Source organism: Dioscorea cayenensis, chromosome 17 (assembly GCF_009730915.1).
Source record: "Dioscorea cayenensis subsp. rotundata cultivar TDr96_F1 chromosome 17, TDr96_F1_v2_PseudoChromosome.rev07_lg8_w22 25.fasta, whole genome shotgun sequence".
NCBI lineage: Eukaryota > Viridiplantae > Streptophyta > Magnoliopsida > Dioscoreales > Dioscoreaceae > Dioscorea > Dioscorea cayenensis.
In genome coordinates, this window is record NC_052487.1 from 21,318,132 (window position 1) to 21,343,129 (window position 24,998).

The following is a 24,998-nucleotide window of genomic DNA, read 5'->3' on the forward strand; positions in this document are numbered from 1 at the left end:
ATCTCCACATGATTGTATAAAAAAAATTAGAATAATTGATTAATAATAGAAAAAATTATCTTAGATAAAAGATAAGCTTTATAAAGAGCTGGAGCATAGTCCAGCGGTATCTGTTTTGCATTAGGATTGAGGGAGCTTGAGTTTGAACCCCTCAACTCTTAATGCGCATAGTCCTCTCAGGTAGGTTTGTAGAAATAGCGCTCTTTCTCTTTTCTAGGATTATATAGCAGAGAAATTTACTTATTTGGCACTTGTCGTTTTCATCATTAAAAAAAAAAATGCATTTATTCATACCTCCATATTTCAATCATTGATATAATTGATAAATTTAAACCATAATTTTTTTTAAACCCATAAATTTTAGAACTTAAAATAGCAAATAATTAGTATTTTCCGGTGAGAGAAATATAATTAGAATGATTTTTAAATTTTTGTATATATATATATATATATAAAGGTGTTTCTGGTGAATGCACCATTGGATAAAATATTTTTTTTCCTTGATAGTTTCATATTGATTCATTTAATAATTTTATTATTTGAATATATAAATCTATGACTATGTCCAAGAGTTTTTTTTAAAAAAAAAAATGTCAAAGAGTGTGTAAATGAACAATGTTTATGCAAAATAGATAAATAATAAAATACAGAGAATTTTAATTAGTTCTCTTGAACATGTTCTATATACATGATACATCATTATCATAAACTCTTAATAATATAGTACTCAAGAAAGCTAGAAAAAGAATATGGCACACTTCTTATTCAAGGAGTGATAGCTATCAAACTGTAATATTACATACAAAAACACATACAAACTAACAAAACAATATGCACACACATTGTTGAAGTAGAGTAAAGTTTTTGGTAAATCAGTATCTTGGTAACTCAAGTTTCTTGATTGTTTGTCGAAGAGGTTGTTATCGTTTTTGGAAGTTGAAGGCCTTGATGGAGAAGGCAAAGACAAAGGCGAAAAGCACGCTGAAGCCGACGACAGCAACCGCGCATACACCCAAGAAGTCATGTCTGAATCCATAGAACTGTCTTATAAAATCCTTCACTCTAACATTGTCACTATTCGGCATTCGGGTCTCGATATCGCCATATTGCGAAGCTACAAGTCCATAGAGTGTCCATGCAACAGGACATATCCACACATACCATCTCCACCAGACAGGAACCCTCTGTGGTCATCCATAAAAGTAGAATTCATGAGAGACTGAACTCATTGTGATTGTCGAAATCAAGAAGATGAGGATTAAAGGAAGAACTTACAGGTCGAGGAATCAGATAACCGGCAAAGACATTCCAGACGAAGTAGAATGCAGTTGAGACAATGGCAGCAATGTCGCTGTTTGGTGTCATAGCGACAGCCATCATTCCGTAGAATGTGAAGTACAAGAATGTGAAGAACATGAAGAACAGATACCAAAAGAATTTTTGAAATGTCCACTCGAAATTGATCAGGGCGTAGACAATAACACCGTAGATTGCAGCTTGAAAGAAGATGTGGGGGATCTCAATCAGGACCTGCAGAAAAATAAGAGACGAGAAGTGAGATTTTCTTTTCTTTTCTTTCCGTCTTATTGATGCAAATTAATTAGTAAGGATTTAAGAGCATTGTGCGAAGGTATTACCTGGGCGAAAGCATATGGTAAAGCAGAATACATTCCAGCAGCCTTTTCTCTGTAGAAGACGGTTCGTTCAACATCTACAATTGGCTGTACTGTCTGGCCATTCTGGACTCCAATGAACAGGGCAGCAGCGTAAATGGAACCCAAGGAATTAAACAGGTCCTGCTCATTATCCCTGAATACATAAACATAGATGAAAGTTTGAGAGAAATTAGCACCCTAATTTGCAGAATGAAGTTTTTTGATATAGTCATGTTGCAATAACTTACACTTTCCGGCCTAGCCTCCAAAAGATTGTACCAAATATGAAGGCTATAACTGTGGTGAAGAAAACCCTGGTGGCAGTGTATGAAGGATTGCGCCAGTATGACCAATGTTGCTTCCAGAGGCAAGCCATGCATTGTATGAAGAAGGATTGTGAATACTGGGTGGGGAAGTAAAGGTCCTGGGAACCTGGGGGAGGAGAACTTAACTCACTGATCAAAGCTTTGTTTCTCCTGTGATGTCATTACAAACAATTGATAAGAAACTGATAAAACCACATATCAATCTCAATTGCTTTCTTCTAGGCACAGAAAGCTGAGAATTTTATGTAAGAATTATAATTCTACCTGTACAAATCGGAATTCTTGTATAACTCAGTGAAGTTGACCCCCAGAATTTCTTCTTGTGCTAGAGTAGTTACCTCCAACATCCATGTTGCAGGATTATATCCACCTTTGATCTTCCTAACTCCTTGAATTCCCTGGATGACAATAAAATCAACATTATTTATTGCTAGTTTACAAGGTTACTAAGTCAATGCAAGAGTTGTGCAACTTTAACAAGGATCTGACCTCAAAGTACTTAATCAGGTGGCATGAGTTCTGGCCAAGAGGTCCGACATAAATTTCTTCTCCACCACGCTTCATGAGGAAGAGCTGCCATTGTATAGAGAGACAAACACGTTAGCAGTGAAGAAATTACAGGAGAATTGTTTTTCATTTGTTGAAAGGCATCAAACCAACCTCGTCAAAGGCTTCAAAGATGTCTATGCTAGGCTGGTGAATTGTGCAGACCACAGTCCTTCCAGTGTCCACTGTGTTCCTCACTGCCCTCATGACAATTGCAGCAGCTCTGGCATCCAGTCCAGAAGTAGGCTCATCCATGAATATTATGGAGGGGTTGGCAACAAGCTCAACAGCAATGGTGAGTCTCTTCCTTTGCTCTGTCGAGAGACCATTCACACCAGGCAACCCGACAAGTGCTCCTCTAAGTGAGGTCAGCTCTACTAGGCTCATGACCTCCTCAACAAACATCTACACATGAAACTCAACGAGTTAGAATGAATTATGGAAACCCGAAGAGCAAATAGAATGGGGAAATCTGCGCTTTAGACCAACCTTTCTTGCTTTATCATCGACTTCAGAAGGTAATCGAAGCCATGCCGAGAAGAGAAGAGACTCATAGACTGTGACATAGGGAGAGTGAATATCATTTTGTTCACAGTAGCCTGAGACACGAGCAAATGTCTCTTGTTTCTTGGGGTAACCAGATACGCTAATGTTCCCATCAATGTATCCTCCAGTCTTTCTCCCTGCTAAGACATCCATTAGTGTTGTCTTGCCAGCTCCACTAACTCCCATGAGTGCTGTGAGAACTCCCGGCCTGAAAGCTCCACTCACACCCTTCAGAAGCACCAACCTATCCTCAGCAACACCTTGATCTTTCATTTCCTGCAGATTAAAGTTTCATTGTGGATGAACAGTTATATTTGTTATCAGAAATGGAGATGCATGCCATTAAGATTCAGCATTGGGAGAAGTATCGAACCTGTGGCATATCTACAGAGTATCTGATATCATCAAAGGTGATTGAAAGAGGAGCAAATGGGAGCACCATTCCCCTCTGCCTTTCAGATCCTGCTGCTCTGATTTCACCAACTCCTGGTTTTGATATAAAAAGATCCATTTAATCATTGTGGCACAAGAGTCTCATTTACAGAAGGCAGGAAACTGAAATCTTGTATGACACTGACCTGAGGATGCTGTGGGCCGCGCAGAATCAGTTCCTGCAGGCAACAGCTCAACAGATTCGCCTGTTCTGTTTGCATGTTTCTCCCGCAACTCCTCTTCAGACACTGTTGCCTGACCCTTCCCAAGTGCTGCATCAATGGAGTTTACTACTTAGTACTGCAAGACTGCAAGTGTGTGTGGAGTATTTCATTCAAAGACGGCAATACTTACGGTCAAGCCAGTCGAGGAAATAAATGAATAAGATATTGAATACCATCATATATCCAACCAATCCCAACACACCATACCAATACCAGTTCTTGTCAACAAAAATCCCACGGAACTCGAGGATTTGGACCCCCAACGTTCTGTTGTCCACTGTGGCATTCACAACCTGTACAGCTGTACATGTTAGATAGCGCCTGTGGTATGTGGCAAATGACAAATCAAGTTCAATATTTACTCACCTTGTTCCAACTATGTCCAAGAAATTCATTCACTGCAACTGCATTCTGAGCATACATCAAAGGAGAAGCCCAGTAACCCCATATCCACCATTTCTTAATTTTTTCTGCATGAAAAACATCCCACACTTGTTAGTTAAAAGGGTAGCTTCCTTCTAGCAGACACTGAATGACATAAAGGATCTTTGTGCTTTATACCGCGTGATATGAGGAAACCACCAAGAATCAAGAGCACAAGCTGTGCGAAGGAGCCAAATGTATCTGCAACAACCATCTCTCTTCCAACTGCAGCAAGAAGCCGGAAAAGTCCTGAGGCCATCTGACTCACCAGCACGAGCAACAAATAATGACGGAAGAACCTGCATGACAAAAATGCTTTCCATAAGTATGCATACTGAAAAAGAAGACAGGCATTTGAGTTGCTCAACCAGTATTACCTTTCAATATTTGGATCAAAACCGATGATATAATAAGTAAGGACGATCCAGACAGCACATTCGAGAAAGGATATTGGTATTTTGAGAATCCATGTTGGCAATCCATAGGCCCATGATGGATAAAACAGGAGGTCTCTCTGTTTGTAGAATATAGGGAGCTTTGCTATAGTCATAGCAAGTTCAGCAAATCCATTGAAAAGATGTGTGACCAACCCAATAAACATGGCACCTAAGAATATAACTCCATCCTCGATTTCATTCCGGTGCATTTTCGTTCGCAAGAAGACAGTCATTGCAATCGTTGCAAGGATTATAAGCTGACAAGAAACACACACGTGTGTAAAGAAAAAGGAATAAGCATGTTGATTCTTTGCCTAGTAAAACTTCAAAATTCAAGAACTGAATTGGGACTTATTCCAGCTCACCTGGACTATCTTAAAGATGTAGACAAAGGAGTTTCTCTTCATCAGCAACCATTCTCTCTCTATGTTGGTTTTCAGCAATTCTTTCTTGCTGATACCATACTTGGATGTTGTCAGGGCTGCAGGATGGTTCCTACTCCTGTCAAACGGGGTGGCAAGCTCATCTCCTAGCTTCCGACCAACATGGAATGACTGAAAAGCTTCAGAAAACTCATTGACAGAAACATATGTATATGCTTCATCTCTGCGAGACCAATATTGGTGTTGATCCTTCCTAGATGTGACCTACGGAAACATTGAGAAAACAATGTTGATTTTTTGCAAACACAAAGGAACTGAGATATAATCAATAATGCGCCTTACCTCTTGAAGGAAATCAGCAACACCCTTCCTCTCAGGGCATTTGAAGCCCATGGATTCAAAGAATTCAAGAACATGCTCCCTAGGACCCTGATACACGACTTGCCCGTCAGAGAGGAGAACAATGTCATCAAAGAGATCATATGTCTCTGGGGCTGGCTGAAGCAATGCAATGAATGCAGTGCCACCAAGAATGTGAACTGACTGCCTGAGAGAGTTGACAATCTGGTAGGTTGTGGAGCTGTCTAGACCTGTAGATATTTCATCCATGAAAAGAGCCTTTGCTGGCCCGACAAGCATCTCACCTGAATAAGGCATCACAAGAAGAGAACTTCTAAGGATCATTTTCTGAAAACAGCATTTGAATAGTTATAGGATTGTATTTCTACTATCAGTATCAATTATCAATTTACCTGTTGTGACACGCTTCTTCTGTCCTCCTGAAATACCCCTTATCATTGCGTCTCCCACCATGGTATCAGCACATATGTCTAGGCCTAAAATCTATAAGGAGGCAAAGAATTCATAATCAGTTTCATTCTCTTTGATATATTTATATATCTAATTCAGTCCTCGATGTGAACTTCAGTTCTCACCTTCAGAATGTAATCAGTAACGACTGTCTCCTGTCCTTCCACAGAAATAGCCTGTATGATACAAAAAAGAATTATACATCATTTCAATCATTAACATCCATGGCCAATCATGCTTGATTCTGTGAAAGAGTGTCTTCATTTATATCCTCACCTTCATATAGACATCAATGTCGGGATCTGGCTTAATGTTTGCTTCCTTCTCCCTTCTTGACAGTTCAGTCAACATCTCTGCAAATCAATCAAAAGAAACCAAACATGAGTATTCTTGATCTACCGACTTCCCGAACAAATTCTCCTAATTCAATAAATAGATATCTCCAATTTGACCCACCATATCGAGTTCCCACTCCCTGGCATCTTGCAGAGAAAGTCAAGGTTTCCCTCACCGTCATCTCTCCTATGTGAAGATCATGTTGGCCAATGTAAGCAGAAGTCCGCTGAGGGACAAACTCATCCATGCCATGGCCATTGTAAGTCACTCTCCCAGACACCTGATGGTATTTTTAGGGATCAATATTAAGCATTTTTTATGACATTTACATCGAAATTAGAAAAAAGAAAACCATCAATCCACATTACCTTGAGAGAAGAATCAAGCTTCCCAGCAAGAGCCAAGAGCAAGGAAGTCTTCCCAGAACCAGGAGGTCCTAGAAGCAATGTCATTCTGCAAAATATAGAACCCCAATTAGATCCAAAAGTTAAACCAGAGGTTGACCATGTCCAAACTCCAGATCTCTTCTTCTCCTCTTACCTGCAAGGCCTGATGATCCCACTGACATCATCGAGGATTGAGATTGGCCTCTTTCCACTAGATACAATATGAAGGGCACTCAGAACTCCCTGAAAAACAGAACAAGAACAAAGATCCAAATGAAAACCAAACCAAAAAGTCAAGCTTTAGATTGAAAGAAACCAGTGGATGAAAACAATACCATGATCTTATTAGTAAAGAAGTTTGTGAAAGTGGGAAGCCCTCTATTCCCCACATAAGCCTCAGCATCGATCTTCAAATTCTCAAATCGGACTTCAATCGTTGGATTATCAATCCCAACACTAAAAACAAACCAAAAAAAATCAAAAATCAAAATCTAGACCCTAAATCAACACAAAATTCAAGAGAAAAAAAAAAACTTTTAAAAGCTCACCGTTCCATTCGATTCCGGAGCTTAAGAAGAAACCTCTCATTGTCCTCTTCAGCAGTCCTAACCAATCTCTCAAGCAAATTCTTCCTCTCCTGAAACCCTAACCCCTCAATATCAATCTCCTGAGCTCCACCCACAACTCCAGAAAGAATCCCTCTCCTCATCCGATCATAAGTCGGCAACTTCTCAAGCGCCGCCCACTTAAGCGCCTCCTCATCATCCTCCTCTCTCCCAGACCTCCCAAAAACCTCACTAGCCGAATTAGCTCTCCAAGACGACATGCTCCGCCGCATACTCCCCCGAAAACTCCCCATCCTGAAGCTCTCCATCCCAAAAACTCCTCCTTTTTCCCTCAAAACCTTAAAATCCTTCAATTTCCACCAAATTCTTCAATCAAACACCATAAAAGACCGCAAAAAAACCCAGCTTTCTTAGAGGAAGATGAAGAACATGGACTTTAAAGAGTAGTTTATATATATATATATATGAAAACAAGGAAAGAGTCTTCGATGGATTCATTCTCCGCAACGCCCATTTCTCACTGCTTTTAATCCAAAAGTTTCTCACTTCGCGGGAAGCTTCACTTCATCACCAGCGAACTTTTGTTGACCATGGAAAAGCGTTGAATTTTCAACGCGACGACCGTTCGAAAAAGTCAAACTTGCTTCTTTGACGAAAATGCCCCTTCTCGAATTATTCGTGATCGTCTGCGGAGAATTTCTCATGTTTGGATTACGTGGCGTTATACTGTTGGTTTGTTTTGGTGTTTCGTGTTTTGACTTGTTCGGTGAGAACACTGCACTAAAGGACGGTCGCCGTTATTGCAAGGGACGTCTCCCGCTTGGAGTGCAGTGCGCTTTCGCTTTTGCATTTATTGATTTTAATATTTATTAATTGTTTTTTTTTGGGTTGATTATTTGTATGGCGTCACAAAACAATAATATCCGCTTATATATTGAAATAAATAAATATATATATAGATAATTAAAAATAAAAACAATTAATTATTATTTTTCATAAAATAATAATAAATAATTAAATTTTACTACCATAAGAATTATGTATGTATATATATAAATGAGTTTGTATTTTCCACGTATATTTGTAGATTTAAAACTAACAGATGTCCTCATCTTAATTTTCTCTTTAAATATTAACACTGATTTAAAATTTAAAAATATCCCTGCCATTCTAATTTTTTTTAAATCTTAACTCTATTCGTTTTCGCTCACGTTTTTTTTCTCATTCTTTATTTTCAGTAGACATAAATATATATGTATTTGAGATGTGATAAATTTTTTTCAGGATATTAAACTATGATTTTTTTTATTTTGACAAGGTAATAAAATATGCATTGAAATTTACATTTATTTAATTTTTGAAAAATTTATATGTGACTATAGTGCACATAAAATAATGATGTATGCATGTGGTCATAACTCATAAGTCAACCAAAGTTTTAAACTTTTGAATGGCGAGTACACGTTAGTGTTTTTGTGAGGGTTACTCTGCAAATAGTTAGACTTTTTATAGATACACACTTGTCATTTTTGTTTATTTTTTTTAATTACCAATTTAGACTTACAATGGAGTTAAAATGTTTCAGTAAATAGAATTAATATATATATATATATAACAAACTCACCGAATTTAATGGATATTAAAATATCATCTGATTTCTTATAAAATATCTAGTTTGGAATCTCTTTGAGCTTGTAAGTTGTAACCTTTAAAAATTTAAATAAATAATAAATATATATATAGTCTGTATTGGGTCCCACCACTATATGTCGTGTATTAGCCGGCATTAAATGGAGTGGATGATAGATATTTTTCTAACTATTTATTTATATAAATGGAATATAGAACAAGTTGATGATAAATATTTATATATTTATTCACATTTGATGCTTTTTAATGTTGGTAGATAGCTGTCTATTCTGTCACGAGGTGCCTTTTGTAATAATCTACAAATTTATGGTGCACTAAATGATTCTTGATTAGTTGATTTTTATATGCTCATGATAATATGAAATTTTTGACACTTTTTTTTAAAAAAAAAAATTCCTAGTGTTTATTGTTATTGGTATGTATATGCACCATTGATATTGAAAAAAAAATACACATTAAATTCTAAACCATAAAGAACTTGTAAATATCATCAACAAGAAAAATATCTAGCATGATATATTATTTAATATGAAATAAATAAAAAATTTATTGAGTATGTTTAAAAATATATAAGAAAAACAAAATTAGTGTGTCTATAATTTTTTTATATAAAAATAAATAAATTATAACTTCTTGAGATAAAAATGATTAAAAACAATATAAAATAAAAGAAAACATAATAAATTAAAAATAAAGAAATGTGTCACATAATCTACTAATGAAGTGGTACTTAAAAAAATATATATCAATCAAATAAAAAAAAATACTAGTGACTTACAGATTACAATTGTCGGAGATAAATTATTTATTCTAGATAGTATTTGAATAAGTGAAGTATTGAATATTTTGACCGAGTTCAAAATTATTAGTTCAAATTAGAATTAGTATTGTTGATGAAACTCAGAAAATTAATACTTTATGGTATAGAAACCTCTAGCTTGATTGTTAAAACAAAACCCTCCAAAGCTACATAAATTCAAAGCAGAAATAAGTGATCAATTTTATTTTTTAATAATAGATGGATTAGCATATTATTAATAGTTCCAAAAAAAAAAAAACAAATTCAGGTGATAAAATCAAGAAGTTAACATGATATGTAGGCCAAATTCAATGTCCATACTTTCTATCCCTTCCAGCTTTGAAGGAGTCCATGTGAATTATATTTGGAATATATATATATATATATATATACCTTAGTATTCTTCTACATGTTCATCATATGATATTAAAATATTTAATATTGAATATTTAATAAATTAATTGAACATGTCTTACGTGTAAACAAATTAACAACTAAACGTGGAAAAGCATGTCCTATATATTGAAGATTATGACACCCTGAAATTTGTATTGTTTTGAAATCATCATGCAATAAATTGATTACATTAATGAAAGCAATGCAAGGTGGACTCCTCCATCTTTACTTTATTAAATTTATGGGTTACATTTTCCACACAACTTCTTGTGCCGATTAAATCAATAAGAGTCATTAGTTTCATGTGTTTTGAAAATTCCATGCTTGATGAAGTGGGTTAGAATATTACTTTAGAGTCCAATTATTCAATGGAAGTGGAATTTTTATGTTGTGAAATGGTATCATTTTAGTATATGTTTGTCAATTCATGTGCTTTGATTTGTTGCTTTTTCATATGCTTGTTTTTAGAATTACTTGCAAATATATAATTATAAAAATTATTAAAAACACTTAGGGTATATTCTCATTGTTTCTGACTTTTACATTTATTTTTTATTTTTATCTTTATTTTTATCCGATATTCATATTTATAATGTTTTAATAGAATACTTAAAATACCCCTGATATTGTTGACAATTGAAGTTGGGGCAACACTAGATGTGAGTGTGCCTTCTCATCTATGATAAAACGTGTCAAGACAGATAAAAAAGAGATATGCTTAAAGGCTTGTTTGGATGAGCTTTAGAAAACCCAGAAGTGTTTTTTTATAAGTTAAGCATTTCTGGATTCAAAAAAAAATTGTTTGTATTGGCTTTTCTGCAAAAACAGAAGCTGTAAAGAAAACTGAAAAACAACTTTTTTCATAAGCTAGTCATGAGCAGCTTTTGAAAAAAAAACTATTTTTTAGGTTATTTTTACAGCTTTTGCTTTTACAGAAAAGCTAATACAAACACAAAATATAAAAAAGTGTTTAACTCACTCTGGAAAAACATTTTTTTCATAAACACTTCTACTAAATTTAAAAAAAATATTTTTTTGAGAAGGCAACTCAAACAAGGCCTAAATGCTTTGTGTCAAACACAAACACGTCAAGATTTATTTTTGTGTTGGGTCAAACATTGACATCGGTTTTATGTGAGTGAGTAAAGTAATGATAATTTTGTACACTTAATTTAACTTAGATTAAAAGTAAAATTTTTAACAATAATGAATGTTTAGGCAATTTGATAAATGTGAAAGACTTTGTCAAGGAAATGGAAAGGTTAGAGGGAGCTGCTATAACTTACCTTTTATAATTAATTGGGCTTAAGCGAATGATTCATCATTAAGCTAATCATCTTTATTTAATTTGTTAAGTTTATTTGCTTTTTTGTCTCTTTGTCCTGCATTATTTATTTGGTCTACATAACTAAAAGCTGTTCAAAATATGCAACCACATCAAAATAATATCTTGCATGGTGTAAAGGCAAACATAATTATTTTATTCATAGGATAAACTGAAGTTTTTGTTTTCTTCTCCAAATCAGGAATAAATAATTATCTCAAATTGCAACATTAAATAAATAAACAAATAAAAACAAGTTGAGCTTTTCCTATAATTTCACAGTCAACAATATGTTTTTTTGTCTATGTCTTCTCATATTATTCAATGTGATCATTGTATTTTTAAAATGGTATATGTTTATATTTTTTAATTCTCATCCCTAAATTTTATTCTGCTAATATTCCATGAATCATAAATAATTTTAAAACTAAATTTTCTATTTGAAGTCTCCCAAATAATTAAACAAATAAATAAATAAAAAATTATATCAAATATATAGAGAGGGCAAATGTTCTGTGGGTCATTAATCTATGGACGTTGATTTGGACCGTTGGGTCATTAATCTATGGACGTTGATTTGGACCGTTGGATTGAGATCTAACGGTTTGTTGATTATGAATGCATAGCAATTACTATGTTTATAAATAGTGCATAGCAAAAAAAAATTAAGATGTACAGTGCTTTTGATTACTGTACTTATAAATAGTGCACAGTATTTTAATCTTAATCGTTCAATCAATTTTTTATACAGTACCAAATAAATCACATTCGTTAAACCTATTCCTATTAATATATATCGTATGAAAAATAAAAACAGAACATACTGTGTTACCACTTGCCGACGTCTACGTATGTCCGCATAAACCTTTTTTCTCATATATATATATATATATATAAAGACATCTAGAAGAAATGACACAATCATATCCACCATTGTTTTAATACCCATTACTAAGTTAACAAACTAATTATATAATAACTTTATTTGGTTGGTCCAAATTAGAAAATTCAGGTTATGAGACAGTCAAATAAAATTCTTAACTTTTAAGTTTACTCATATTACCAATTCCACAAATTTAGCCAAAGTTGATGAGCTAATTATTTAATCAAAGTTAGTTTAATCCAATCATTTTCTAATTCATCATCAACCCAAAAGACCCGGCCTTCTAGAATTAAGACCATGTGAAAAATTAATTCATCCGAATATTAATTAATCTTTTTATTTAACATTAACTAATCCATTGTTGACTTTGAATTTCATCAAAGTTCTGGTGTGCCCTCAGGAACACGTCAAGCTTATCCTGCTCTACAATTGGACAAGAGTGATAGAGACAGTAACAGCTGGAAGTCAAAACTCCATGAAAATTGGAAAACGCTACATCTACAAGCCAATCATGAGATGACACGTGTATTTCCAAGAAAAGAACGCAATCTCTGGTCAACATCCATCAGTGACTTCTTATCAGACACTTTGAATGCTCCACAATCAATTCTAAGTTGGAGTGTGCATATCATATATTCGTAGAACTTTAATAGATGATTGCATAGTCATTGATCCGATTGAGGCTTTGGGTCTCAGGTTAATTGGTTCAATCGTAGGGTCATTCGGGATCAATACTGGTTAATAAAAATATTTTAAAATATTATTTTTAAAATTATAAATTATTTTTAATTATTTAATAATATATAATAATAATCATGAAATTATTAGTTATCAAATAAATAATTTGATGGAAAAAATCAAAAAAATAATTGTTAATCCATTATTTGGAAGTAGTAGAAAAGCGAAAAAAACACAAACTTAACAAAATTACATATATACCCTTCAACTTATAAGGAAAAAAAAAATCAAAAGATGAAAATGTTATTTAAAAAAAATTATTAACACAGCCGGGTTATAGAAACCCGACCGGGATCTCCAAGTTGAAGCGGGTCAAACCTTGTCAAAGCAGGTTGATTGCATAAAATGTCTAATTAGATACCCAGACCGGTTTAAGCAATGGGTCACCAGATCAACCGGTCTGACCGCCGGGCCGGTCCGAGTTTAATAACTATTGATGATTGTATTGCGTTGGTGAAAGAAGACCGGGTACTTGATATCTACAAATACATTTTTTATATAAAAAAAAAATCGTTGCCTGAATTTTTTAGGTGAATTTTTGTCAAACCTATTGTTGAAGGGTCATTGTACTCTATATTGTACCACTGGATTTATAATCACGGTCCAAAGTCGATAGAATTGAATAGCATGCATGCCTTGTGAGTTGTGAGTTTGAACGACGTATTTCTTGACATTTAAAATTTTTTTTTAAAAAAAAAATTGAATGCTAATCACGAGGCAGGTCGTCACTATCTAACAGTCTAGTCTATAGGACAAAGTCAACATTGTTCAACAAGTCTTGTTCTTCATCGTAGAAGACCAGTTTTCTTTATATATATATATATATATATCCATATCATAAAATTAGAATTAGAATTATAATGTTGTATTTATTTTGACTTTTGACCCACATAAAGAAAAAATAAATCTGATAAATATGTATTTTTGTTAATAAATTATAAAAATATATGAAAATCGGTATAAAACACGTGGCCACAAACAATAAGACAAATGTAAATACGATAGTTAGAAAAGAAGTTAAATAATGGTATGACATCAAAGTGTAAAAGGGAGGTCATGGGTTCAAATCTCTCCCATACGCAGTCTTGTTTTAAACGTGCTTGTTCATACATGCTGTTCATCCGGGATTCCATATTATTCTTTCTATGCGTATACTCTTGTACATCCGGGTTCAAGATCTTGTTTAGATCTTGTTTTTTATTCATAAAAAGTGACATTCGTCTATTATTCAAAAAGTTAAATGATGAATATATATTTTTTCAAATTTTATAATACCACTAGATGGTACATGGTCTAATGATAACCGTTCTATATAGAAAATATTGTAAAAAATACTATTAACTAAATCTTTATAGCAAATCGTCATTACCTCACGTATTAGTTCCTTTTACATAGTAAAATTTTAAAAATTTGTTAAATCTTAGCATATTATTTGTGCATTTGACAATTCCTTTGAATAATATTTACCACTTTTATTCATAAATAAATAAATAAATATTTGTTTTTGTCAAAAATCAATTATAAAAACATGAAGGGCAAACTGTTATTAAATTTTTGTAATGCTTTTCACTTACCGCTGCCAAGTCTTAAGGCATCTCTGTTATGGCTTTTTAGGCTTAAAAGTTTTATCTTGTATCAATTAGAAAAAATTCTAATTTTCTTTTTTAATTAAATTATAGTTTAATCATTTTAATATATATATATATATATAACATGTGAATACAATGAGATGATTCCCTTGAGTCCTTGACTAATAATAATGATGATGATGAGGCAGTGAGATGGACAAGAAAATTACAAAACAAAAGTGATAATTTATTATTATTATTATTTTTTTTTGGGGGGGGAAATTTACATAAAATCATCTCCTTTGAAAATTGAACATTTTGATTGCAAAAGCAAAGAGAAATGCAAAGAAAAGAGCAAATCCAATGACAGCAACAGCAACAAATGGCAAGAACTCATGTTTATATCCAAAGTATCTTCTCAAAAAGTCCTCCACTCTTTCACCACTCTCCATTTCATCCTTTCTATCTCCAAATTGTGAACCAAATAGTCCATACAAAGTCCATGAAACTGGTGATGCCCAATAGTACCATTTCCACCAAACTGGCAATCTCTGTAACAATCAATCACAAAAACAATTACAATGTTAAATGCAATCCTAATTCTATTTCTTTTTTTTTCTTATAATTAATTAATAGCATTGCTAATTAATCATTTACCGGATGAGGAATTATAAATCCTGTGAAAGAGATTCCATATGGCATAGAATGCTGAGGAGAGAATTGCGGCGATATCTGAATTCGGTGTCATCGATACCGCCATCATACCGTAGTATGTGAAGTACAAAAATGTGAAGAACATGAAGAACAAATACCACATGAACTTCACCAATGTCCATTCTAGATTTATTAAGCTGTAAACTAGAATGCCATACAATAGAGTTTGGAACATTGTGTATGGTATCTCAATTGCAACCTGAATTTGTCATGAAAGATTAATCAAATATTGAATTGAATTGAATTGAATTGGGTTGGATTGGATTGATTGATTACCTGAGCAAATGCAAAAGGAAGAGCTGAGTACATTCCTGCAGCTTTCTCTCTGTAAAACACTGTTCTTTCAATGTCGACAATTGGTTGTACCATTTGAGAGTTTTGGATTCCAATGAACAAAACAGCTGAATACATTGAGCCCATTGCATTGAATAAATCCTGTTGTGTTTTTCTGCAGAAATTAAAGTTGAATTTTAGATTTGAGATTTGAGATGGTAAACAACTTGAGTTAGTAATTGAAATTGAATTGCCTTTTGGAGCCTAGTTTGTAGAAGATTGTTCCGAACATGAGGCCTATAACTGCAGTGAAGAAAACTCGAATGGCGCTATACGATGGATTTCGCCAGTATGATTTGAATTGTTTCCAGAAACAAGCAATGAACTGGATGTGGAAAGGTTGAGAGTATTTCGTCGAGAAGTAAATATCTTTCGATGCCGGTGGAGGTTCACTAAGTTCACTAATTAGAGCTTTGGTTCGCCTGCCGTAATGATGATAAACAACATGGCATTATTCAACAAGTTATTTGAGTAAAACTAGTTAACAGTTTACATACCGAAAGAGTTCGGAATTCTTGTATATCTCCGAGAAATTTACGCCTAGTTTATCTTCTTGTGCCAGTGTGGTGACTTCGAGCATCCATGTTGCAGGATTACAACCATCTTTTATCTTATCAACTCCTTTTACTCCCTACCAAAATCATGAGTTAGATTTTTTATCTGAATTAATCATAGTTACAAGATTTTTCGTATTACCTCGAAGTACTTGATTAATTCACATGAATTGTGTCCTAATGGACCGGCATAAATCTCTTCGCCGCCACGTTTCATAAGAAATAACTGCAAATTCAGTCAAGAAGAGTGTTAAACATAGAACATGATAATCAAACAATAGTTTCAGTCAAGTACTTACTTCATCGAATGATTCAAATATATCGATGCTTGGCTGATGAATTGTGCACACAACTGTTCTTCCTGTGTTCACTGTGTTTCGCACCGTCCTCATAACAATGGCTGCTGCTCGAGCATCTAAACCCGATGTCGGTTCATCCATGAATATAATGGAAGGATTAGCCACAAGTTCAACAGCAATTGTCAATCTCTTTCTCTGCTCAGTTGAAAGTCCACTCAAACCAGGCAAACCAACCAATACTTTCTTCAATTGAGTCAATTCAACCACTTCCATAACTTCCTCAATGAACATCTAAACCAATGCATCACTTTCAGTTAAACAATACACAATTGAATTGCATAAACAAAAAAGATAAATAAAACTACACACCTTTCTTGTGACCCGAATTCACTTCGGGAGGCAATCGAAGCCATGCAGAATAAACGAGTGATTCGTATACTGTCATGTGTGGTGAGTGAATGTCTGTTTGTTCACAGTATCCTGAAATGCGAGCGAATGTTTCTTGTTTTTTTCGGATAGCCTGATATAAAGATATCGCCTTCGATTAGGCCATTGGTTTTTCTTCCTGCCAAGACATCCATTAGAGTTGTCTTTCCAGCTCCACTTACTCCCATCAATGCAGTAAGAACTCCTGGCCTGAAAGCTCCATTGACACCATTGAGAAGCACCAACCGGTTTTCTTTCACACCTTGTGCTTTCATTTCCTATTTGAATTCGAATAAAAAAGATGATAAATTCACTGAAGATTTGATGCATAACAATATATGCTTTAATCCTGATCTCACCGGGGGCATGTCGACAGAGTACTTGATATCACTGAAGGCTATTGAGAATGGAGTGAAGGGAAGTACCACACTCTTCTTTCTCGTATCGCCATCACCAGTACATCCTCCTGTAATCACAATATTATGTATAAAGTTTATCGAGTCAAAGGCAATAAATTTTATTACCTTTCGACGGATGAACCAATACACTTCCTTTCGAAGATTGTTGCATATTATCATCTAGATTAATGCAGTTGTCTTCTGATACCACTCTTTTGCCATTTCCAAGTGCTACAAACATATTCAACTCAAACTCTTTTAGTTTTTCACTCAAGTGTAATGTCTAATTAGCAATTTATTCATGTACTCACGTTTGAGATAAGTAAGTGCAGCGGTAAAGATGACATTGAAAATCATAATGTATGCGAGCAATGCGCCGACACCGATCCAAAACCACTTGGCATGCGGAAATAATCCCCGAGACTCCAAGACTTGAACTCCGAGTGATTTTGTATCATTGTCCTATGTCAATGAGTATTGTTTAATCTTTGAATAGCACATTCATGATAAAATTCAGAGTTAAAAGATTCATTCATACCTGTTTCCAACTCTTTCCTAGAAACTCATTGACAGCAATTGCATTTTGAGCATACATTAATGGTGATGACCAGTACCCCCAAATCCACCATTTCTTGATGTTATCTGCAGGAAAAGAAAAAAATTTAAGTAAATACAATGTCAATGTCGTCTGCAGAAATAGTGAGTTTCAGTAACAATTACGGCGTGACATGACAAAGCCACCGAGCACTATAACTATTAGTTGAAGAAAAGCAGCCGAATGTGTTTGCGAGGACCATATCTCTGCCACAGGCGGCCACGACACGAAAAAGCCCGGAAGCCATTTGACTTACTAATGTAAACAGCAGAAATTGCTTGATCATCCTGTGTCAGTAAAATTTTCCCGGTTAAATCGAATGAAATGATTAAAATAAAGTGAGTATATACTGGATTCACCTTGGTGAGCATGAATCGAAACCGATGGCATAGTAAGTCATTGAAACATAGATAGCACTTTCAAGAAATGAGATTGGAATTTTTAGTATCCATGTTGGCAATGCATAAGCCCATGCAGGATAAAAGAGAAGATCTCTCTGTTTATAGAAAACAGGAAGCTTTGCAATGCTCATTGCTAGTTCTGAAAATCCATTGAAAAGATGAATCAGAAAGTCCCATGAATAATGCTCCCATGAAGATTACTCCATCTTCAACTGAATCATGATGCATGTTAGTTCTCAAGAACACCGTCATTGCAATGGATGCCATTAATACTAGCTGAAAAAGTTTGTAAATGTAGACAAATGCATTCCTCTTCATCAGTAAAAACTCTCTCTCAAAGCAAGCTTTCAGCAGTTTAATCTTTCTGACACCGTATGTTGAAGTTGCTAATGCAGCAGGATGATTCTTGCTCCGGTCAAACGTAGTCTGAAGTTCGTCTTTCAGTGCTCGACCGATGTAGTACTTATAAAATGCGTCTCGAAATTGCTTTGCTGAAATGAATCGATACGGTTCTTTTTCACGAAACCAATACTGTTGTTGATCTTTTCTTGATATAACCTGTCATTGATTGAACCAGAGTTTAAAGAGTTTAAATTATGAATTTTTGTTCAAGCTCTGAATCAAATAATAATGAAGTTGTGTTACTGACTTCTTGCAAGAAATCAGCAATGCCTTTTCTGTCAGGGCATTTGAAGCCCATATACTCGAAAAAGGCTATCGCTTGCTCGCGAGGACCTTGATAGACGATGATCCCTTCAGAGAGGAGGATAATATCATCGAAGAGATTGAAAGTTTCAGGAGCTGGTTGGAGAAGAGCAATGAGTGCTGTGCCTTCAAGTATATGAATAGATTGTCTAAGAGAATTCACAATCTGAAATGTTGTGGAGCTATCTAGTCCAGTTGAAATTTCATCCATGAACAATGCTTTTGCTGGCCCGACAAGCATTTCACCTGTCGATCGCATATGTTTAGTATGATCGAAATTTAAATTATATTTTCGATACAATTTTTTTTTCCATTATTCAACCTGTTGTGACTCGCTTCTTTTGTCCTCCGGAGATTCCTCTAAGCATTGCATCCCCAATCATCGTATCGGCACAGATATCCAATCCAAGTATCTGAAGATTTTAAGTAGAAGAACACAAACACAATCATATCATGTCATTATATATATATATATATATATCTCTTAAACATAGTAAGTATATACATATATATACCTTCAAGATATATTCAGTGACTACACTTTCCTGCCCTTCTAGTGATGTAGCCTGCAAATGAAATGAATGAATGAATGATATTCATGTGAATAAACTCAGTTATTTAGTTGTTACTGATTATCAACCTTCATAAACATATCCATATCCGGGTCTGGCTTAATATTTGCTGCTTTCTCTCTTCTTGATAATTCTGTCAACATTTCTGAATCAACAACACAGCAGAAAAACTCTCAATATTAGCTTCATAACTAGCAATGATCAGAAACTAAAAACATTAATAGAACAAACCATATCGAGTTCCGACGCCTTGACATTTCGCCGAAAATGCCAGTGTTTCTCTGACTGTCATTTCTCCAATGTGCACATCATGTTGGCTGATATAAGCAGAGGTTCTCTGTGGTACAAACTCATCCATTCCATGTCCATTGTAACTTATTTTTCCAGATACCTGTCATTTAATTCATTTTCAGATTTAAACACCTTTTATCTATTTTTTCTTTTTCTTTTTTTGTACAATCTATATAAAAAAAAAACCTTCATCATTCATTCATATATACCTTCAAATTGGAATCAAGTTTCCCTGCTAATGCCAATAACAATGTGGTTTTACCAGAACCAGGAGGTCCTAAAAGCAATGTCATTCTGAAACAAAAATAAAACCAGTTTCAGAAATCAATCCTTCATTGATATATATATATATATATATATATATAACTCATTACTGCATCTCACCTTCTTGGTTTAATAATTCCACTGATATCATTAAGGATCGTTATCGGTCTTTTTCCGCTTGGCAAAACATGCAAAAAATGCAGCAATTCCTTCACATATTTACCAAAATTCAATCACTCAATGATCATATACAAAAGTTAATGAAAAGAAAAAAACATAAACTGGTAAACTAACAAACCTCTAACTTATTTCTGAAGAAGTTAAACACTGTAGGAACACCTCTATCACCAACATAAACCTCTGATCTCACATCCAAATTCTCAAACCTGACTTCAATGGTTGGATTCTCAATGCCAACACTAAGAAAATAAACATCAAAACATCAACACAAACTAAAAGATTTAAGTTCTAAACCTATATATATATATAATAATAACTAAAAACTGAATGAGTTACCAATCCAAACGGTCCTTGAGCTTCAACAAGAATTGCTCATTATCATCCTGAGCAACTCTAAGAAGTCTATCCATCAAGTTCTTCCTATCTTGATGACCGAGATTTTCGACGGTGACCGGGGAGTTGACACCGGTGAGAATTCCGGTCCGGACACGGTCATAAGTAGGGAGTTTATCAAGAGCAGCCCAAGTGAGAGCTAGTTCATCATCATCTTCTTCTTGTTGATAATGAACTGAACGTGAGAAGACATCTTTAGTGCTACAGCTTCTCCATGCAGAACCACTTCTACTGAGACTGGCCACAATGTGGGTCCTGTTTGTTGGGTCCTTGATGCTTTTGCTCCTCCATCCTGATCCACTCCTTTGTAAACTGCTTGCATTTTGGCTGCTGTTATTCATCTCCATTACTGTACACTTAGTCTTGATGATGCTGATGATGATGATGATTAAGAATGGAGCAAATGCACTGACAAAATGCAGATAAACAGAGAAACAGAAAGAGAGAGAGAGAGAGAGAGAGGATAAAGGAAATGGAGAAGAGGGTGGTAATGAGTGACTAGAGGTTCCTCATGGTTTGCAGGAGATGTTTGGTGAGAAGAGAGTGAGTGACATGCAGATGGAGTTGAAGAGGTGGTTGGGTTAAATAGGAGTGAAGAAGACGCAGAGGTAGTAGTACTGCATTCATGACTGCTCTTAATATTAATATATATATATGGGTAAACATCATCTGCGGACGTTCGTAGAATGTTCGCAGGTGAGTACAGTAATCTTAATTGTGCTACAGTGAGATGAAATTTGGGTTTAGTTTTTGAGTTTGGGTTCCTGTCGGTCTGGTATTATGGGGTTGGATGGTTGAGATTGTTTCAGTTATTGTGCTGAGATTGATTGAATGGTTTAGATTAAAATACTGTGCATCCCATTTTTTACTGTGTTTATGAATAATACAGAAAGATACTGTTGACATAATAGTGCTGAACCGTTGGATTAAAATCGAACGGTTGATACGGATGGTGCAACCTCTCTCTCTCTCTCTATATATATATTGTTGAAATAATTAGTTAATTACTTCTTTAATGGCTTAAACTTTTTTTTTATCATTAATAATAACTTTTTTTATTTTTATTTGTCAATGATCAATGATCGATAGATATCTATTGGTGGATTTTTTTTTATATGAAAAATGAACAAATTACATCACAGTATGCATAAATGTGGAATTAATACATCAACACATTTATGTTCTCATCCTGTATGAACTAATATTTAAACATTGATCACTTTAGGCATAATACCCGATGGCAATAGAATATAATTATTTATTTATTTATATATTTTAGTGTATATTTAGGCTTTCTTTGGATTGGTTTTTGAAAAACCCAGAAGTGTTTTTTTAAAAGTTAAGCACTTTTGAGTTCCAAAAATGTTGTTTGTATTGCTTTTTCCGAAAAAAACAAAACGTAAAATCGAAAAACAGTTTTTTTAAAAGCTAGTCATGACCAGCTTATGAAAAAAGTTGTTTTTTAGCTTATTTTTACAGCTTCTGCTTCTACATAAAAACTAATCCAAACAAAAAATATAAAAAGTGCTTAACTTACTCTGGAGAATCACTTTTTTTCAGAAGCACTTCTACTAAACTATAAAAAAACACTTTTTTAATAAATCAATCCAAATAAGGCCTTAAAAGCATGAAATATTGAGTAGTAGCTAAATATTGATAAAAAAAATTAAATGTTTTAAAATTTAAAATTTATTTTTCTAGGTAAATAGTATATATTTATAAACTTTAATATTTTTTAGAAATTTAATTAACAATAATTAATTCAATTTCAAAAAAATATATTTTTGATAATATGATGATTAATTATTATGGTATTTTGCCTCGAGATTAGCAAAGCAGGCATGATGGTCAAACCCAAATGAATTATCATGATCCGTATAGTCTGAAACGTGATCGTCGAGAAATAAATAAAATGGATTTTGTTTTCAGGGAGTTAAACTTGATTGAACCAGACCAGAACCAGGACTAGTACTGAGTACTTGACTGGACCAGCATGCTCTCTCAATTATGATCATTTTGTGGACCACCTTTGCTTGCTTTGTTTTGCTCCTCAATCTGACTTCATTCAAAATCACCCAAGTTCCCATTTGATTGATGGCCTTCTTAATTTCATCCCTTGTCTTTTTCTCCACATTATTAGCCTCATAATAATTTTTATTTTTTTTATTTTTCTTGTTCTTCATTATTGTCTTTATATTTCATATCTTGTCTTTATCTTAAATTTATGGTGTCAAAGTATGAGAGAGAATATATATATATATATATATATATATGAGGGTTGCATCATCTGCGAACGTTCGTATCAACCGTTCGATTTTAATCGAACGGTTCAGCACTATTAAGTTAACAGTATTTCTGTGCACTATTTATAAGCACTGTAAAAAGTAGGATGCACAGTATTTAATCTAAACCACATAATCAATCTCAGCACAGTAATTGAAACAATCTCAACCGTCCTCTGTGCACTATTTAAGCACAGTAAAAAATGGGATGCATAGTATTTTAATTTAAATCAAAACTAAACCCAAATTAAACTAATCAACCCATCCCTAAACCAAAATTTTGTCTCACTGTAGCGCAATTAAAGTTACTGTGCTCACCTGTGGACGTTCTACGAACGTCCCAGATGATATTTACCCCTATATATATATATTTATTTATTTATAGATATTTCGATCGATCTTTCATGCATAAATTTTTTAAGAAATATCAGCTCTAAATTAATCACTACGGAAAATTGAAAATCCGATAAAAGAATATAAACAGCCCTCTAACAAGTGTTTTTTTTCTTAATATACATAAAAATTCTAACTTAAAATTTTTTATTTAGATAATTTAAAACTATATTATTTGAATTATTTATAGTTGATGTATGGTATATGACAAATTTTTCCAAAAATTTGTGCATCCATTCATTGACCATCAACCTATGATACAAACAGAATACGAATGAAATTTTTTTAGAAAAATTTGATATTAATGATTTTACAAATAAAACATATATAATGTGCACGTGTGTGTATATATAGTGCCAATGATCTTTTAATATATTACTAATAGGTATCTTATGCAGAGTATTTATATTTTTACTAAATAAACGAATTTAAATTTTAATTCACATGAGATGAGAATATAAGTGAGTTAAGTTATTAATTCGTCACTAATGTACGCCTCTAAAGTAGTTTGCCCACTCGGCCAATATATATATATTTATATATATATGAATTATTTTTAAAATCTCCATGTACATTTTGATTTTGATCATAAAGCTCTTTTGTTTCTAACTCTTTCATTTAGTTTTTTTAATTTTTTTAATATAATTCCATGCTATTAATGAAATAAAAAAAATATTTTAATGATTTTAAATTTATTTTTACCAACAAGTTAAGTGTCATGGGCTACCACATGTGAGGAGTGCAGTGCGTGTGTAAACTTTACAATATCTGTAACTTAATTTTTGTGAGTTAAAATTCAAATATATTTTCGTCGTAGTATACAATTATCCGTTAATGGATAAAAATCATTGACAATGATTTAAGTTTTTTTTTTTAACAACTCCAAGCTCGGAAGAGCTGAAGTTACCTGCCGTTATTTGCTATATTTAGATTAATGAGAAAGGCCTCTGAAGAGAATCCAAGACTTCAGGACAAACCATGGACAATATCTATGTACACCCTGTACATAATAAATAGTAAATGTTATTAATGCTCAAAAGATCACAACAGTTAAAAAAGTTAAAAATAAATGCTACCTAGATAATTAATTATCCTGATTAATGATAATAATGATATATAATAGTATATACTTACTATTACATTATTATATATAGCAGTAGTACTACACATATACTTTCATTGCATTAAATGAAACGTTGAAGTTTGTGTTCTATTTGGTTCACATATTTAATGGTGAAGAGATCTTTTGGCAGGAGCTGGCATTTATGATTCCAATCTATTCAATAATAATAATAATAATATTATTATTATTATTAGAACTTTACAAATAAAGTGATGAATGTTTCTGACCACATAAGAATGGATGAAAGAAGGATGGAAAAGAAATAACTCAATCAAAGAAACACTACTATTTGAGAAGTGTGAAAAGCCAGGACAATAAGAAAAAGGTAAATATGACATGAAAATGCGAGCAGCCTTTTTTTAATTGTAATTTTTGATAATATTAATATTTTCAACTTAAAAAGAGTAGAAAATCTGAAAAAGTAGCCTGTATATATATGTGTGTGTTACTTTAACATAATCTAATTCATCATTTTTAATATTCATTGTCATCCATTAAAAATAATAATGTGTGTGTGTGTGTGTGGGGGATTAATCACTTTCATTATCTTTAATGGAGTGTTAGTTCAGGGACGTTTAGGGTTAGAACAACAGAGTTAAGGTTTAATCATTTAATTAGATGCATGTTTGAAAACGTAGGAATTATAT

General features: G+C 33.6%; 2 protein-coding genes across 2 annotated transcripts; both read right to left on the reverse strand.

The window, feature by feature from the left end:
• Nucleotides 1-920: 920 nt before the first annotated feature.
• On the reverse strand, nt 921-7,602 carry LOC120280213 (ABC transporter G family member 39). Its single transcript, XM_039286986.1, has 24 exons — nt 7,053-7,602; nt 6,840-6,960; nt 6,659-6,747; nt 6,487-6,571; nt 6,239-6,398; nt 6,059-6,135; nt 5,908-5,958; nt 5,725-5,815; nt 5,315-5,616; nt 4,955-5,236; nt 4,530-4,846; nt 4,291-4,451; nt 4,096-4,199; nt 3,860-4,022; nt 3,652-3,777; nt 3,447-3,559; nt 3,017-3,349; nt 2,642-2,932; nt 2,471-2,554; nt 2,246-2,379; nt 1,904-2,131; nt 1,638-1,809; nt 1,276-1,530; nt 921-1,184 (listed from the first exon to the last, which is right to left on the reverse strand). The coding sequence occupies exons 1-24, from the start codon at nt 7,376-7,378 to the stop codon at nt 921-923; spliced, it is 4,329 nt and encodes a 1,442-aa protein (XP_039142920.1). The 5' UTR covers nt 7,379-7,602.
• Nucleotides 7,603-14,721: 7,119 nt separating this feature from the next.
• LOC120280227 (ABC transporter G family member 39-like) lies at nt 14,722-21,072 on the reverse strand. The gene is given in 27 exon segments (XM_039287003.1): nt 14,722-14,979; nt 15,086-15,112; nt 15,114-15,341; nt 15,419-15,590; nt 15,670-15,897; nt 15,973-16,106; nt 16,172-16,255; nt 16,329-16,619; nt 16,696-16,839; nt 16,841-17,032; nt 17,114-17,220; nt 17,279-17,383; nt 17,464-17,614; nt 17,691-17,794; nt 17,873-17,924; nt 17,926-18,034; nt 18,107-18,315; nt 18,317-18,706; nt 18,798-19,099; nt 19,176-19,266; nt 19,369-19,419; nt 19,494-19,570; nt 19,657-19,816; nt 19,926-20,010; nt 20,101-20,189; nt 20,279-20,399; nt 20,497-21,072. Coding segments are annotated over 27 exon segments (4,365 nt in total). The 5' UTR covers nt 20,901-21,072.
• Nucleotides 21,073-24,998: the final 3,926 nt, after the last annotated feature.

What these genes read in the sequence shown, in the direction of transcription:
- LOC120280213 (XM_039286986.1), bottom strand. Translation starts at nt 7,378, where the DNA reads ATGGAGAGCTTCAGGATGGGGAGTTTTCGGGGGAGTATGCGGCGGAGC. An exon ending in ACCTGATTAAGTACTTTGAG is followed by an intron (nt 2,380 to 2,470) that starts GTCAGATCCTTG and finishes ATTGTCATCCAG; the next exon opens with GGAATTCAAGGAGTTAGGAA. An exon ending in GTTATCTGATTCCTCGACCT is followed by an intron (nt 1,185 to 1,275) that starts GTAAGTTCTTCC and finishes GGATGACCACAG; the next exon opens with AGGGTTCCTGTCTGGTGGAG.